Source organism: Boleophthalmus pectinirostris, unplaced genomic scaffold (assembly GCF_026225935.1).
Source record: "Boleophthalmus pectinirostris isolate CB_2022bp ecotype Guang Dong unplaced genomic scaffold, ASM2622593v1 HiC_scaffold_14, whole genome shotgun sequence".
NCBI lineage: Eukaryota > Metazoa > Chordata > Actinopteri > Gobiiformes > Gobiidae > Boleophthalmus > Boleophthalmus pectinirostris.
Window position 1 is genome coordinate 25,689,699 of NW_026571047.1, and position 17,819 is coordinate 25,707,517.

The following is a 17,819-nucleotide window of genomic DNA, read 5'->3' on the forward strand; positions in this document are numbered from 1 at the left end:
GTACCACTGTCACTTGTTCTATTGCGCATGTCTCCTGCAGAAAGAGCCTCTGTCCTGTCTGTATCATGTCAGTCGATCGCACCATTACTTCTGTAACACTGAATATTTAACATTTAAGTGACTTCAGTGACACCGAAAACCATCCTGTCGGGATTCAGAAAAGTCGGAATAATTCTAACTGGAACTGATGCTGAGTCTGACAACAGCGACACAGAAGAGGAAGCAGCGCACTCAGTTTACCTCCGGAGGTGGTGGAGTTGCTCAGAAGTGACACAGAGGATGAAGAATTCAATGGATTTAGTGATTTGGAGTGAGATGGAGAGTTTGTTAAACTTGTTCTGTTCTATTGTTTATATTTATCTGAAGAACTGTTCATATGTGACGTTAACAGTCTGTTGTTCTCTGTTCTATTGTTGTTACTATAACTTGACTTTCAAGATGAAGTGTCAGTTCCTCGTCTCTGATTTCATGAAATAAATTTCCCCCAAAAAGTGCTTATATTAATGTTAATGTTATATTAGTGCTTATATAATATTTATATTATATTAAAACTTATATTTTTTTCTTCTTCATTACACATTTTTTGGCCGGTGCGACTTATACTCCGGAGCGACTTATAGTCCCGAAAATACATTACTTATATTATTAATGCTGTACTGCTACTAATACTACCATACTACTACTGTTACTTCCACTACCATTACAAATGATTACTACTACTAGTAGGCCTACTGTTTCTTCATTCCAGTTACAATGAATGTTAGTTGGATTGCCCTCATTTTGCTGTAGTAACTGGTCAATAAGAAAACCTGAAAGTGCTAATACTCCCCCACTATTATTAAGTGCTGTCACCATACTACGATCCAAACTTCATTTTGAACCTAAGGATTTTAGGCCAAAGGGCTTAAAACTCAATAACTGTTTTAATATGACAATGGACATAAAAACGGTCTTTTTTTAACTGTGTGACTGAAATTTTTTTATTACACACTTTTCCCTGTTCACTTTTGTTAATTTTATGATTATTATTTATGTTTTTTATTTGTTTGTATTGTGATTTTAATGTAGCACTTTGAATTACTTTGTGGCAAGTGTAATTTTCGTCTTGTTGCCATGTACATGTTCTTAAAGTTCAGGATCCTTCTAAAACTATTCAGGAGAGTCAGATTCGGTATTCAACCATTAATAATTGCTCAAAAGCTCCAATTTTGATACTAGTTTTAATCAATAATTCATTAGTCTACTACTACAGCTACTACTACTGCAATTACTACTGCAACTACTACTGCAACTACTACCATCTATTCTAGTCAAACTGACCTCATGTTGCAGTAATACTCGGTCGATAAGCAGGGCCCGAATGTGCTTCTTTCTGCCCAGAAGCTGCAGGGGCGAAAAATAAAAAAATATATTCAAATCACAGCGGCCTGATTGAAACGGTCAATCAGTGTTCGCCGCCTTACCCGGTTTTCCATGGACTTTTTGACCAGTGTGAAGCTCTTCCAACGTGAATCAAACTCCTTTTTGTGAGTGCCTCGGAAAAACATGAGGTCGCTGATGATCTGGAGACGGCGACGGAGAGAGAATGAGGTGTCAAAGACTGCAGAGGAGGTAGGAGGTAGGAGGTGGTGGAGGGGACAGTGTAACGGCAAGTCCCCTTATAAATAATAGAGGAATACTATAGGGCAGGTAGAAGCACTGTACCTTAATGATGACAAAAAGTGACTTGGTGTCGTCCTCTGAGTGTTTCAAGATATGATCTGGAATGAAAAATGAAAAATAAATAAAAGGTAAGTCTTGGTTTGGTTCAGCTTGCTTGTGACTCAGAAATGGTTTAGTGAGACTTGTTTAACGAAAAAAAAAAAATCATCTTTCCTAGTTCCAACTAAACCAGCCTTTTCTGGTCGGGTTGTGTTAAAGTAAAGCGATGATTCAGGGTATCCTCAGGTTTGACTACCCCAAATATAAGACTTTTTAAGACCACTTAAATGATAATAATAAATAATAAAGCATCAGTTTTATATAGCGCTTTTTTGGACAGTCAAAGATGCTTTACAGAGCATTATTCATTCACTCCATACCCAGTGGTGGTAAGCTACTATTATAGCCACCGCTACCCTGGGGCAGACTGATGGAAGCGAGGATGCCAATTTGCACCATCGGCCCCTCTGACCACCACCATCACTCACACACACACCACTTTCGTACTATGTGAAGAATCCCTCAGTCGTCCGGGCGAGGAGCAAATTCAGTTTGTCGACTGGACAACCTGCTTCTTCAGTTCTGAACTGAAGAAGCAGCTTGGATGAGCTGCAAAACGTCTTCAACCAAACTAATTTTTGTCCAGTCGACAAACTGAATTTGCTCCTCACTTTCTTACTAAGCAATGAGGGTGAAGTGCCTTGCCTCAGGACACAAACATTTAATAATAAATAAATGAAAATTAAGACCAACATCACACCCATTATGCGAGCCAGATCCAATTCTAATAATGACCAACCAACTACTATATCTGGAATCTAAGAGCCGTTGTGGATTAAACCTGCACTTCCCCATGATCCATCTAATGTCTTCCTCCACTCTACTGATTGGCGAGGAGAAAATTCAGTTTGTTGACTGGACAAAAGTTAGTTTGTTTAGTTTTTCAACCAAAGTAACTTTTGTCCAGTCGCCAAACTGAATTTTCTCCTCGCCATGGATTCTACCTGGACGACTGAGGGATTCTTCACACACTCTACTGATTATTTACTCATTACTCAAATTAAACTTGATTTCACGTTGTTGTTGTTTTTTTCCTCCCTCCATTTAACATTGCACTGCAGCCTGGTTGAGTAAACAAAAAAGCAGGCTAATGAAATTTAAGACCTTTGTGAAAAAATAAGACTCGGACAACATAATTTAAGACCTTTTAAGGCCTTAATTTAGGAACATGAAATTTAAGACCTTTTTAAGACTTTTAAGACCTCGCGGCTACCCTGAGATTAAACTCGAGCAAAGCTTCAGACAGAGCATGCCTACAGTTAGCATCACGTCCCCAGGAAATATTAATGACATCAGTGCAAAGTATCAATAGGGCCATTAAGTGCTGCACTATACCTTGTAATTAAATCAATAATGTAATTTAAGTGGACATATCTATCAAACGGTAAAGGCTGCAGTATGGAAGATAATTTGTTTCACCAGATTTTGAATTTTAAATGCCGTTGAATTTGTCCCTTTGATAAAAACATGTTTGAATTGTTTTTATTCTGAATTTTATTTGCTGAGTGTACATTTTCAGAGTGTTTGAATTTTGACTGTTGAATTTGATGGCTGGAATATATTTGTGCTGAATATTTAAAAGGTGAATTTTTTAAATTTTGAATTTTAAAGCGTAAAATTCGCAGTGAAAAAACTTTGCAGGAAAGATCCAAGATGCCAAAGTCGAAGCAATCGATCCAAAGTGATCTGATCTAAATTAGTAACAAGTATGACAGGTTAAAATGGTACTATATGCCCCTAATGCTGTGCTCTGTGCCTAGTTGCAGTGATGTAGTTCATATGTGAGTTCATGTTTAGAATTTAAAAACAGTAAAAAGGTTTGCAATAACTATTAACAAATATTAATTTAAATAAGCCTTTAAAACAGTTAAATAGTTAAAAATAGTTAAACGTTTACTGAAATGTTTTTCAGTAACATTCATCATATCCGTGATCGACTGTTTAGCCTAGGATCCGTTGATTTGGTGATTGGTAATGCCTTTGCCCACCACTTGGAGGATTTCGCGCTCTTTCTTTTCATTGTATTAAACTTCTGCTTTAAGAAAGCAGTGCGAAATCAATGTTTTCTTCATGCAGAAATCATGTTTTGTGTTTATTGTATGTATATTGTTAAAGTGATTATCTGTTGAAATAGGAAAATGTTTGATTGCTTTGTTTTTTTATATAAATAAGACCAACAGTTTTTTTTTGTTTTTTGTTTTTTTTTGCATTGTGAACTCGTAGCCGCCATCTTATGTCCACACAAGTTTATGAGCCACAGGTAAAGTACTGTTAATAATGTTATTGTTTTCATTGTATTAAACTTCTGCATGAAGGAAGCAGTGTGAAATCACTAAAGTGGTTCTTCTGTTTTCAGAGGTACAATACAACATAACCCAGTTACAGCGGTACAACACAAGCAGGAAATGGTGTAGTGAACCAGTTTGATTGGTCAGAATGAGCCTCATCAAACCCTCATCTCTTTTATTTCTTAAGCGTAAACCCCGCCCACAGATGAGAAAAACCAATAGGAAATAACCTCGGTCCTCCTGACTCACTTATGATCGATTGCCTTGACATCTTGGATCTTTGTTGTGAAATTTTTCACTGCGAATTTTACACTCGGAATTTAGACTTTTGAATTTGAGGGCTTGAAAATATCTGTGCTGAATATTTAAAAGGAAGTTTTTATTTTGAATTTGAAATACTTAATACTTAAAATGTCAGCAACTAAAATTCTGAATAAAAATAATAAAAAAAAATTTTCAGATAAAAAAAAAAATTCGAAGTGAGAAATTCAGGGGTATTTAAAATTCAAAATCTGATGGAACAAATTATCTCCCATACTGCAGTTATTTGGATAATAGAATGTTTCTTTTTTTCTGCATTGAAAAAAAACTTACTTGTAGTTTAATAAACATTCTGAAAAACATGGGATTCTTGTATTCGTCATATTAGTTCCTGTATTATTCAGTTCATATCATATTTTATTCTTCTCTCAAATGTTAATGCCGTTAAGATTTGAATTGCTTAACACTCAAACTACTGAGGCACAGCTGCACATCTAGATAAAATGTTCATCTATAATTCATTACATTTATGATATAGTGGGATGATAAAGATTGTCGTATTGTGTAAAATGTAAACTGTATAACGGCACATGCCCCAAATTATTAAATGAGAGGCAATAACAAATGCATAAAGACGAAACTAGCCTCGAAAATGTCGAGCCTCTGCTACCCAGAAACTAAAATATGGCATAAAAATGTGTTCTACTTTAGAGATTAGCATAACAACCAGACCACAGTGATGGGTGGAATTGAAACTGAATAAGATTTCCATGTGGTTGAAATTTAAAGGTCCACTGTGTCACTTTCCCGGTGGGAGTTGTTGCCTTGGAATGTTTCACCACAAGTATGACATTAGTGTTGGTGTTTTTTTTTTTAATAAATTACTCAAAATCATCCTAAAAATATGCACCGGTATTAGGGATGGGCATGATTAGTCGATTAATCGATAATTGATCATTAAGAATTTCATCGATTACAGTCATTTTTAATCGACAAACCGAATGTAGGTTGCTGTGTGTAGCGTAGAGTGACCAAACGTCCGGGGGGGTCCGTACATGTGTCTCTCTGCACTCAGAAGGAGCGAGCAGACACAGACAGTCGGTCAGTCTGCAACCTGCCGAAGCACAAATGTGTATTTAACGATGACTTGTACAAGAAATTCCACGCTTTCCGTTCCAGTCGGGACAAGTGTGAGTCCATGTGCACAGTGTATAAAGCAGCACATATGTTTCGGTGTCCAGTGGGAAAAAGCTCACCTGGACACCGAAAACATGAAAAAACTTTGCCAGGTGAGAGTCGCGCAATGTCGATGACGAGTCCCCACCTCCCCCCCCCGTACGGTGTCCTGGGTTTGACAAACGCAAATATGGTCACACTAACCTGTATTCCACTGAGTCATGCCGCATCAGTGCACAAGAGCTGTTTTTTTTTCTTCGCTTAGTTTATGCAAATTAGCCATGCAGTTTTAAGTTTCGTTTCTGTGACAGTTGCGGAAAGCTGCATTAAACACATTATAATGTCAAACGGGCTGATGTGGCTCTAGAGTCGTTATGGTTTATATGTCGTAAAGTTGAATTTATTTATGCAGATTAGTAGTGCAGATAGTAATAATAATGATGAGAATTTTAATATAAAAACGTTAATGATTAATCGATAATCGATCGGTAATTCTCTCGACAGTCGATTAAGAAAATGTAATCGAATGCCCATCCCTAACCGGTATTCCTGTGAATGAGGTCGCCTTTTCACAGATCTGACATATAACTTGACCTGGTGGTGTTACCTACTTGTCTCCATGGAGATAGATAAGTTTAAAGCATGTACTGTGGAACAATCCAGCAATAACATCTGCCTGTATCCAAGCAGACCCTCCTCCAGAAAAGTTACTTAGTGAAGCTTTAATAATGATTATAGAAAATATATGGAAACTAAAGCCAAAGTTACAGTGACTATATTAAAGAAATCCAGCTCAGAATCTTTAAAATCACACTTTATAATTATGTGAAAGTGAGTTTAAAATTACACCATCTCTCAGACATTTCCTGCAGTGGGCTGTTAACTCAAACTGGTGGCACACTAACTAAAGGGATTATATGTAAATTTGACATTTCCAAGTTTTAAAATGCAATTAGTTTGTGCTTTTAGATCATCACAGGAAAGAAATACTGCTTCTTATTCATCAAAAACACAACGTTTGAAGCACCCCATGGCAAAAGAAAACTCCTTTTATGGTAATGTTGTTGCATGATCCTTTTCTATAATTTAAATAATTGAGTTTTAGTTCATTTTCAGTTTACTTTCAGTCTCGCATTTAAGTGTAACTCTACTGTAGATTAATGAGCTGTATTTGAACAGCCTAGAGAGTTATTAGAATATGTTGTAAAAACAAGTGAATAATAAAGTTTGTAAGTTTAATTTACAGTAGAAACACATAAAGCTGTAGGCCTTAAAGGTGCATAGAGTAATTTTTTTGGTAGAGGGTCCATCAAATGCTTTTCTCCATGGAGATGCTTTTGCTTTGTCTGAAATGTTTCACAGTATGATATTAAATCTTTCTTTGCCTTGATTGTAAAAATTTTAATGTTTTCAATACTGATTTATAGTGGTGTAACGGTACACAAAAATCCCGGTTTGGTACGTACTTCGGTTTTGAGGTCACAGTTTGGTTCATTTTCGGTACAGTATGGAAACAAAATTCAAAACCATTTACTTGCTCTTTATTTGTGTGTTTATTCAACCTACAAAACGGGAAAATAAAATAAATGAAAAGTGCTGCTTGCTAATTTAAAAAGTTATAAGTTCTGAAATCTAAGTTAAATAAAATATTCTCAAGTAAGAAATAATTGTGTGAAACAGTAAACAAACCTTTTCAAAAAGTAAAGCGCAGCACTAACAGTTCTAGCATGAAGTTTTACTCAAACTTCATATTTTTGGCCAGAAAAACCAACGTGTCCACATTGTCTGCAGTAAATACAGATCTTCTGGCAGTTACATTGTCCCCAAAGGTTGAAAATATTAGAGGTCAGGAGCAGAGATTCTGTGTCGGTGAAAGGCGAAAGTGAGGCGAAAGTGAGGACCGTAGTTTTGCGAGGATTCAAGACGGGGGGCAATTGCTGTCAAGGTGGTCGCCCTAACTATAAAGCGCTGCAGGAAACACAGTCACCCAAATCACGGACGAGTTTCCTCTGAATATTTAAGAGCCGAGCCGTCGTGTAGGTGCACATGTAGTGGTGGAATGTAAACACACAGGAGTTGCATGTACCGTTACACCCCACAGCAGAAATCATTGAAAAAGAATCACACATATAAATACTTCTTAAACTGTGCTGTGTCCTGAGTTTGAATCAGAATTAATATGAAAAAAACTGATCAGACATGTGGTGAGAAATAAAACCTGGGAGCTCTTAACTGCTGTGCAAATCCTTTTTTTTTATGTAGACTTTTAATTATCGCCATTTAACACAAAAATAGCCCAATTACTGCCGCTTAAGTCTGAACTCTGCTCCAAACCACATGCTTTTACTGACTGGCTAGGGACTTCCAGTAATAATAATAATAATAATAATAATAAAAACATTAACAGCCATTTGATTAAACGTGACTGAAGCTGGATCGATTAAAATCTGTTTAATTGTCCAACCCAAATTGCATGAAAACAAGACTACATTCATGCTTGCACACACATTACAGTAAGTGAACTGGGACTAAACCAGGACTCGGGGTGATCTAATGGAAATTACAATTTGAATGGATACAACTAACATATCGCAAATGCTGCAGTTTTGTTAGTACAGTAATTTTCTTCCAGAACAATACAATATTCTGTATAAAAACTGTAGTTTGATCTGTACAAACATGTTTTGAATGTAATTCTTGTATTAGTTCATGTTTCTTAGTTCATATCTTTGTGTCAGTTCTTCTGGACACGTTTAATATGTTAGCTAAACTATTATTAAAGATCCTATATTATGCTAAATTGATTGTTACACCCAGAGTTGTGTTTTGTTTCATTCACACATGTTTGAGTAATCCTTTATTATTTGGCAATTCCAGGGCTGAAATGATCCAAATGATTCTAGTGAAAGTGTCAAGGTCGTCCTGCGTTTTTGTGCGTCTTGAGCGTTCTAGCGTCGACGCTCTAGACGTGCGTCCAGGGAGTCGCCGTCGAAGTTGAAAATGCTGAACTTTTCGCGTCGGACAAGCCGCATCAACCAATCAGAGATGAGAGAAAGAGAAAGAACTGAAAACTGGGGCAGGGAGCCACAAACATTTGTGGAGTTTAAATATATACTCCGCAGCCGCCAAGCCTCCAGGACTACACCAGGACTGGATCAGGACCAGATCAGGACAAGATCAGGACTGGACCAGGGCTAAAGCAGGACTAAACCAGTGTCATTAGTGCAATGTAAATATATACACACCACAGTCGCCGAACCGATCGTCAAAACTGGACCAGGACTGGACCAGGACTGATCCAGTGTCATTAGTGCAATGTAAATATATACACACCACAGTCGCCGAACCGATCGTCAAAACTGGACCAGGACTGGACCAGGACTGATCCAGTGTCATTAGCGGAGTATATATATATATAGACGCCGCAGCCGCTGAGCCAATCTCCTCCGCTGGTTTTATGTAATAAAAACACTAAAGTCTCTCTCAGCCTGGTCTGCCATCGTTCCAGGAAAAGACTGGGACTGGGCACTTGTTTCCAGGACAATAGACGTGAGTCAAGTATTTTTCTCCCATTCGTCCATGGCATCCAAGACACGTGTCGGGGGTATCTTAACTCCAATGCAAAGGCGTCCAAATAGAGGCGTCTAGGGCGTTTTTTTAATGCAGCATAAGGAATGGAGCACTTCCTGTATCACCACATGACATCACAAGGCAGAAAATAGTGTTTTCTGTTTGAGAAAAGAACTCAGCCCCATACAGGTTTGTGAGTTAAAAATGTGTGAATGAAACAAAACACAACCCCAGGTCTGTTTGCGATGAGGAAACATTATAAAAGAAATCAGAAAATAGAGTAATATGGATCCTTTAAAATATTAACTAACATATTATTAAAACAGCTCCACTAGAAAAAGACCACACCAAGTCTAGATCACGACTAAACCAGGATCAAACAGAAAACGTGTGAACATGAAACATCTTGCCAACCACTAATAATTATTTCATCGGGCGTTCGCATGTGATTGACGGGTCTGAACAGGGCTTTTGTGCATTTTTGTATCTGGTTTGAAAGAGGGTGAGGTGTGGAGTTTAAAATCTGCACTCACGTAGCAGCAGACGCAGGGTTTGGCAGATGGAGTCTCTGTAGTTCTCCTGTGAATCATCTGGATGGGAGGAGACACAAGGGACACACGGCGCATACTGAGCAGAGGCAAACACACTAACACCACCACTGTAGGCAATAGGCAGAGGTGTGGAGGAGAGGAAGCTGCTATATTAAGTCATGTTTACTTCCATAACTGAATAAATTACGCCTTTTTAATTAGCTTTACTTAAAGGTTTGGTACCACTTTATAATAACTACATCTTAATTAGCCTTAAAGATGACAGAGCTATTAAGCAAAATCACCTTTTTAGACCGAGTTGCAGTTGTATTTAGAGGGATGCCTGCATGTTTGAGTAATCTTTAATCTTCTGCATTCAAAAATTCATTGCGCTGATCTACCACCATTTTCTCCGCGACCAGAAAATACTTACTTTATTCTCCTATTTTCATTTTCTTAATTGGTGATGTATATGGTGTTTGGCAGCGTCGCGTAGTCATTTTGGCATAAATGAGAGAGCTGCTGTTCGCCAGCGTGATCTGCAGCTACAAAGCGGGAAGCGGCTCCCACTGGGCTCCGCAATTTTCCAACCTGGAGTCAGCGGATTTGTTTGTTGTGTTAAGTCATTTTAGATAAATATTGTGATTTAAATTATAACATAATGATCCGTGGATTAGAACAATACAGCAGGCAAAAACACAAAAGGTTTAATAAGGCATGAACAAAGACTTTGATTGATAATGAACAAATACTAGTAGTTTATAAAGAATGGTGCTTACGGACTATTTAATTAATACCATAACTCTCTCATAGACACATGGACATAGATAACCAGCAGAAGGTGGGCACGCTTACGGCTCCATTGACTCTGGCACCAATTTACTCTGTATTGAAAAACTGTCGCCCCTCTCTACGTGATCCTTGTGTTATTATTTCGCTTTTTTGTCTGTAAAAAGTTCCAATTCCTCGTGTGAAACTCTGCTCCTAATTCTTCTCATAACTGCCAGCCTCGGTGAGTTTCGTTTGACTGAAGCTGATCGCTATGGGTGACACTCCCTTACAGAGTCCTGCACAGAGTCGGGTGTCCGCGGGTACGGGCAATTTGTGGCTGAAACGGGCGGGGTTTAATATTCTGGAATTTTACAGGTGAGTATGTGGGCAGGTAATTACACATGGGCAGCAGGACTAAACCAGGACTAAACCAGGACTAATCTTGGACTTAAAGAGAGAGAGAACCCCGAGCCCACAGAGCAGGGTGTCCGCAAAGGGCGACGGTCACCCGACAGTCTACGCGGGTGCAACTCCTAGTCTGTCCTGACAGTGAGTCTTGGTTTAGTCCTGGTTTAGTCCTGGTTCAGTTCTGGTTAAGTTCTGGTTTAGTCCTGGTTTAGCCCTAGATCAGTCCTCCTGGTTCAGTCCTTGTTCAGTCCTGGAATCAGCTGTGGGTTAGTCCTGGTTTAGTTCTGATTTAGTCCTGATTTAGTTCTGATTTAGCCCTAGTTCAGTCCTGGTTTAGCCCTGGTTTAGTCCTTCAGGTCCAGTCCTGGTTCAGTCCTGGTTCAGTCCTGGTTCAGTCCTGGTTCAGTCTTGGAATCAGTCCTGGTTTAGTCCTAGGTTAGTCCTGGGTTAGTCCTGTTTTAGTCCTGTTTTAGTCCTGGTTTAGTCCTCGTTGTGTCCTGGTTCAGTCCGTGGCGTGTGCGACGCAAAAGTCTGGTGATGACAGTCGAGTTGTGTCTGTGAATTCGTATTCGTACTGAAGAAAGTTAGTTAGTTAATTGTTTAAATTTCATTCCGTGACTGTAATTTTTGAAGTCGTAACATTTCAATTCATATTCTGATGGATGCTTCAGTCAGAATGCTTTTCATTTGTGTGTGGCGGTAACGAGTGGAATATTAAGGGGTCCGGGTGAGTGCGGTGAATTACTGCGTGAGTGCGGGCGAGTGCGGGTCTCCAAAAAATGGACCCGTGCAGGACTGTGCTCTGTTAGTCCACTTTTTTATACAGTCTATGGCAACTAATTAATGTCAACTCACCTAATCCTTTAATTAAATAGTTACTCAAGATGAATCTTTCTTAATAAACTACTGTTCCTTATGAATTAGGTCTTTCTGTAAATAATGTAGTTATTATAAAGTGTTCCCACAATATAATATTTACAACCTGATAACCTTTAGCACACTCTCCTCCTGCACCTCCTGTACCTTTAAGCCAGGTTTCTTTCCTTTCTTTCCTTGTTTCTTACCATAGTCCACCCCTATGTGCAGCCTGATCTCCCCCAGCTTCACCATGGAGGGCACACTGCAGACAAAGAGTGGAGAGAAGAGACGTGAGCAGATTCTAGTAGCACTGGGCCAGTATATATACACACATATATACAAAGATGTACACTATAGGGCTCTGTGTGTGTGTGTGTGTGTGTGTTCCTAAGACTGGTTTTGTATTGGACTCACAGGTCAGAGACACGCGGACCATCCAGCAGACGCAGAAGGCTCCCAGCTCCCAATAAACCGTGCTGCACGATGGCCAGGCTCTGCAACAGCTCCTCCCTGTGGTCAGAAAACAGATTACAGATTAAGAGCAGAGGAGCGAAACATCTGGTACACAATTAATGGCGGATTGAAATGCAGTAATGCGGTGTTTTGTGTGGCATTTGCTGTGATTGCGAGGTCTGTGTAGGCATTATCTAATTTCAAAATTGCATCTTTATCTAAATGTGTCATGATTTCTGGATTGAAAACACTGGAAAGACAAAAAAGAGTCACTAACATACAGTACTAAGTAGGGCTGGGTATCATTAAGAAGTTGCCGACACGAGCTTTAGATTCCCTACGAAATATTTCCAATCGATTCAATACAGTTCAATAAAAATAAAGGCTAAATCGTGATGTGTTGTGATACTAAAAGTCTTTGTTAAATCACTTCTTGTGCAAAGTTAATATGAAACATAAACGTTTTAATCATCAAAACACTGAAAATGTCAAATATGTCGCGTAAACGAGTTTCCTTCCTGTAAACGAGCAACAAAACTGTAGCGCTGTAACAAAATAATTTAGTAAAATATACCAAAAAATACTCAGTACAGCAGCCCATGATATCGAAACTGTATCATCACTTTACGATACACAAACAAAATGATAGATCGATATTTTTGCACACAGCTAGTACTAAGGTTAACTATTTGAACATTCAGGTATAATATTAAAAATGTTTAGGAAAATTATTCTTATTATTGACAAATGACCATAATCCTAATGATCATCAATGTAAAACAACTAGGGGTGTAACGATATCCAAGTCTCACGATACGATATCGTCACGGTATGAACCTCCCGGTACGATATTTATTGCGATATCGTGGGGAGGCTCAAGATTAGGGATGTAACAGTATCCGAATCTCTTTGTAAGATATTTTCACGATACACATTTCGATATTTATTGCGATAGTTTGTGGATATTTTGTGGCTACTTTTTCCTCTTAAAATGCCTTGACAAGACTTAATCCAAAGAACTAAGACTTAAAAGTGTTTAGAACTGTTATTTCTTCTTGTAGTCTGCACTGAAATGGAGCAAAGGATCATGGTCTATGTAGTTCCCTCTGTCTTTTTCTCACTATTGCTGCGCCATAACTCTTCATTTAAGCAAAGAGACTTGTAATTCCATATATTATGATGGTCCATGATGTTATTGTGAGAACTCTGATGATGCGATATCACGATATTTTGTTTATTGTTACATCCCTAAACACAGCAAGTCTATTTGTGGATTTCAGCATCCTGTTATATGGAACATTTTGAAGACTTTTTCTCACTTGAAACATACTTAGTTTTAAATTGAAACGATGGCAACGGTCTTAATTTTTCATCATTCTGAAGCCCATGGCATTTTGATTTATATTTGTAATTATATATTAAAGGGGCATTAAAAAGAAACTTGAACCTATAAATGTGAAGGATTCTAGCCAAAGCTATTTTCCATCCATCTAGTCCCTCACATGAAACGCTCTGAAAAACTGTATTTGTAATGATAATTGTAATTCTACCATGCATATAAATACCTGTATCATTCGTTCATTCGTTTTTCAATATAAAACCAAAAATAAGAAAATGAAAAAAGAGCAGTTTTCTTCGTTATTTGTCTCCAAAACCAAAATGAAAAAACAGATAATGATTAGTTTTTTCAGTTTTCAATTTTGTGTTTAAATGAAAAATGGAAAAAACAGATAACGGCCGTTTCCCGTTTACGTGACTTCAGTGACTGTGATGCTGGACTTTTGCACTGCATACGGACTGAACCAGGACTGATCCAGGTCCGGTACCAGACCGGGACTGAGAACCGAGACCAGACCAGGATCACGCCGGGACCAGACCGAGACTGAGACTGAGACCAGACCGGGACCAGAGCAGGACCATATCGGGACCAGACCAGGACTGAGACTGAGACCAGGCCGGGGCTAGACCAGGACCAGACCGAGACTGAGACCGGGACTGAGACCGAGACCAGGCCGGGACCAGACCAGAGGCTCAGAGCCCACAGCAGGGCCGGAGCTCCATGCTGAGGCTCGGAGTCAAAGCTCAGAGTCTGGTCTGGTCTCGGTCTCAGTCCCGGTCTGGTCCCGGACCTGGATCAGTCGATACGGGAAACGGTCGTTATCAGTTTTTTCCATTCTTCATTTAAACACAAAATCGAAAACTGAAAAAACAAATCGTTATCTGTTTTTTTCATTTTGGTTTTGGAGACAAATAATGAAGAAAAGAGTTGTTTTTCATTTTCTTATTTTTGGATTAATTTTGAAAAACAAATGAATGAATGACACACAGATTCATTTATAATAGAAAGAGTTAATTAATAGATTGATAAGTTAATAAATTTCTCATCTTTTGTTTTGTGATCAAGCAAAATGTACAGTATTCGCTTTCCTGTTATACAAAAATGCATTTCTAAAAACTACAGTACATAAAAAAAGCCCTGAGTTTCCTTGATTTCTGTGTCAGTTTTAATTATTAAGAACTGCTGCTCGGTGCCTACTATCAACTTAATAAATGCTTGCCCAGACAGCAGAAGGCAGCGTAAACAGCCCACTCTCTAGTTAGCATGACATCTCTTAATTGGTAGAATACTGTAGAGCACAACACGTAAACACTGCGAGAAACAACTTCCACTTTGAGAAGGCTGAACTACTGGATCCAAGTCTGTCTGACACTGTATTGCAATTAGTATAAATAACTACTTAATTCATGTCCGTGAGTTTGCCTGTGCAGGTTAAAATACTTAAAAAGGTGCGTTGTGTAACTGTGGAGGGTTTGTGGTTTCTATAAGAGCAGATAATATGTGACTCTTCTAATATGTGAGATTTCTTTAATTTGGACTTGGTTTCTATACAGTATGCCCTTCTTTACACAATTCATCTGCAATTATCCAGACTAGGACATAGTTAAAATGTGAGCTCCATTTTCATCTTCTGCTTACTAGACTCTAGCCTGAATCATCAGCTGGTTTCCCTTCGTAGAAACTGTCTGACCTTGTAACATTTGAATTTGTTCGCTTGACGGTAGGCGGGTACTTTTTTTTATTTAACTAATCGCTGTTTTTTGGTCATGACGTATGTAATGCGCCACTAACAGGTATATTAAGCTTTTCCCAAATCCCGTCGGAAGAAGGACAATAACGTCTTTCCCCTTGATAAAATTCACCAAACATTCTCTTTGCTCCGGCTTTAAATCCTCGATCTCGGGAATCGTTGCCAACACAGAATGTATGGCTCTTCGCTGATTGGCTGGTGCCCAAGTTTGCTCTTCAGGGGTTCTTGCAAACTGTCTTGTGTATTCTGATTCCTGACCTAGTCACTGGAGAGAAATTTAATTGAGTGGAGGCACAAGGTGGCGCTAGCCTGGCTAACTAAAATCTGGAAAATAGGTGAAAGTCTTCTACCAAAGGATACAACAAACTGGAATTGGCTCCTCACATAATGACAATGGCTCCACCTACTTTATTTATAACCCAAAGCAGCTGGGTTTAAATCACTGTGCACTGTGATGTGAATTAAAAATGGACAACTAAAAAATAGACAACTAAAGAACATTCAGATTTATGACTCATGCTTATTAAACAAAGGCATATTTTAGTTTTCATTACAAAAGTCTAGACAGGCAGTGAAGGTAGTGTTACCCTTAATTTGTCATAATAACATCATGACAGCATTATGTAACAAAATATATATATTTTTGATTAGACTAATAAAAAGCATATTTTGACAAGAAAATCACAAACGACATTGAAATGTTGCTACTTTTGTGTTTAAATAAACCCATTCACGCTTACCAGAAGACATCTGGAAACATGAGGATGACAACTTCCAATACAGTTACCAACATTTGGCATGTGATAAATCCGTGGAATCAGCAGCAGCGTCTTCACAACCTGCCAAAGCTTTTCCATGGGGGACGTGACTCTAATCACGTCCTCGATGTAACTTACAGGCAGCTGGTTGTAACTGTTGATCTGCTGAACATAACGGAACCCTCCAATGACATCTTTTTTTAAAGTTAAGTTAAAAAGAAGAAAAAAATAATAATACAATGACAATGGGATGAAGAAAACCAGGACCATTTTAAAAGGGTCTGTTTACACGAGAACGCTTGTGGGTAAAAACAACAAAATATTTTATCGGAAGTGCCTTTCGTTTAGACGGTGACGGTGTTTTTGAGGTTTCAAAATGCAAAAATCTGAAACCATCCTCCAGAGTAGAAAAGTTGAATATGCTCTGCCGTAGCGTTTCCGTCTACACTGCCCAAGACACAAAACTCTGATCAGATCTGCTCATGTCGTGTACACGTTTACATCACATACATACAGTACACAGAAACAAACATGTCGGATCATTTCCATGCGTTGGACGTTCAAGCTGCTCTGGGAGCTCTAATAAACTTGCAGGAGGCATCCCAACAAATGTAAAGAATATGCAAAGGTATTAGATACACATAGATACGCGCAGATGAGAAGAAGGAAGATTCTACGCATGTACACAGACATAGCGGTGTTGTGCGATCGTGTATCGCAGCACCACCGAGCCGCCTGGCATGCATACTAGGGATGGGCATGATTAGTCAATTAATCAATAATTGATCATTAAGAATTTCATTGATTACGTTCATTTTAATTGACAAACCGAATGTAGGTTGCTGTGCGTACTGTGACTAAACAGGGGTCTGTACATGTGTCTCTCTGCACTCAGAAGGAGCGAGACACAGTCGGTCAGTCTGCAACGTACCAAGCGCAAATGTGTATTTAACGATGACTTGTACAAGAAATTCCACGCTTTCCGTTGCGTTAGGGACAAGTGTGAGTCCATGTGCACAGTGTATAAAGCAGCACATATGTTTCGGTGTCCAGTGGGAAAAAGTTTTACCAGGTGAGAGTCGCGCAATGTCGATGACGAGGCCCCACCTCCCTCCCCCCGTACGGTGTCCTGGTTTTGACAAACACAAATATGGTCACACTAACCTGTATTCCACTGAATCATGTCTTTTAATCCAACAGAAACTGACCGCATCAGCGACACAAGAGCTGTAGTTTTATCTTCGCTGAGTTTATGCAAATTAGCGATGCGGTTTTAAGTTTCGTTTCTGTGAAAGTTGCGCAAAACTGAATTAAACACATTATAATCTCAAACGGATTGATGTGGCTCTAGAGTCGTTACGGTTTATATGTCGTAAAGTTGAATTTATTTATGCAGATTCGTAGTGCAGATAGTAATAATAACGATGATCATTTTAATATAAAAACGTTAATGATTAATCGATAATCGATCGTTAATTCTTCCGATGATCGATTAAGAAAATTTCATCGAATGCCCATCCCTAATGCATACCCAGTCGAATTCCACACACTTTTGCGTCACAGTTCGCATGCAGATTTCCTTCTTGAATGCTCGTCTAAACGCGGAATAAAACGTGAAGACGCCACTTTTGCGTCTTCTGTTCAGACCGTCATCATATAAATGTTGCCTCAGTTTTGCAAGATTTTGTCAGAGTTCCTACCACCACTGAGCCGAAAGGAAGCCGTCATCCGCATGTCTCCAAATGTCTTCTGTTTTTTGACATAAGCGTGAATGAAACCCATTACTACGTCTTCCTGTAAACCAAAAAACACTTAACTGAGTCTTTTATTTGTTTCAGTGTTTTGAGCGTGTGCAAGGAGAACAGGGAGGTCATATCCACACTACACCTCAAGTCA

At 38.7% G+C, this 17,819-nt stretch overlaps 1 protein-coding gene across 1 annotated transcript in view; it reads right to left on the reverse strand.

Annotated features, from left to right (window-relative positions):
- psme4b (proteasome activator subunit 4b) overlaps positions 1-17,819 on the reverse strand; it is a 187,974-nt gene that overhangs the window by 88,654 nt on the left and 81,501 nt on the right. The window contains 6 exon segments of the mRNA XM_055149918.1: positions 1,321-1,383; positions 1,464-1,562; positions 1,705-1,760; positions 9,590-9,646; positions 11,830-11,885; positions 12,038-12,133. Coding sequence (XP_055005893.1) covers positions 1,321-1,383; positions 1,464-1,562; positions 1,705-1,760; positions 9,590-9,646; positions 11,830-11,885; positions 12,038-12,133 — 427 coding nt within the window.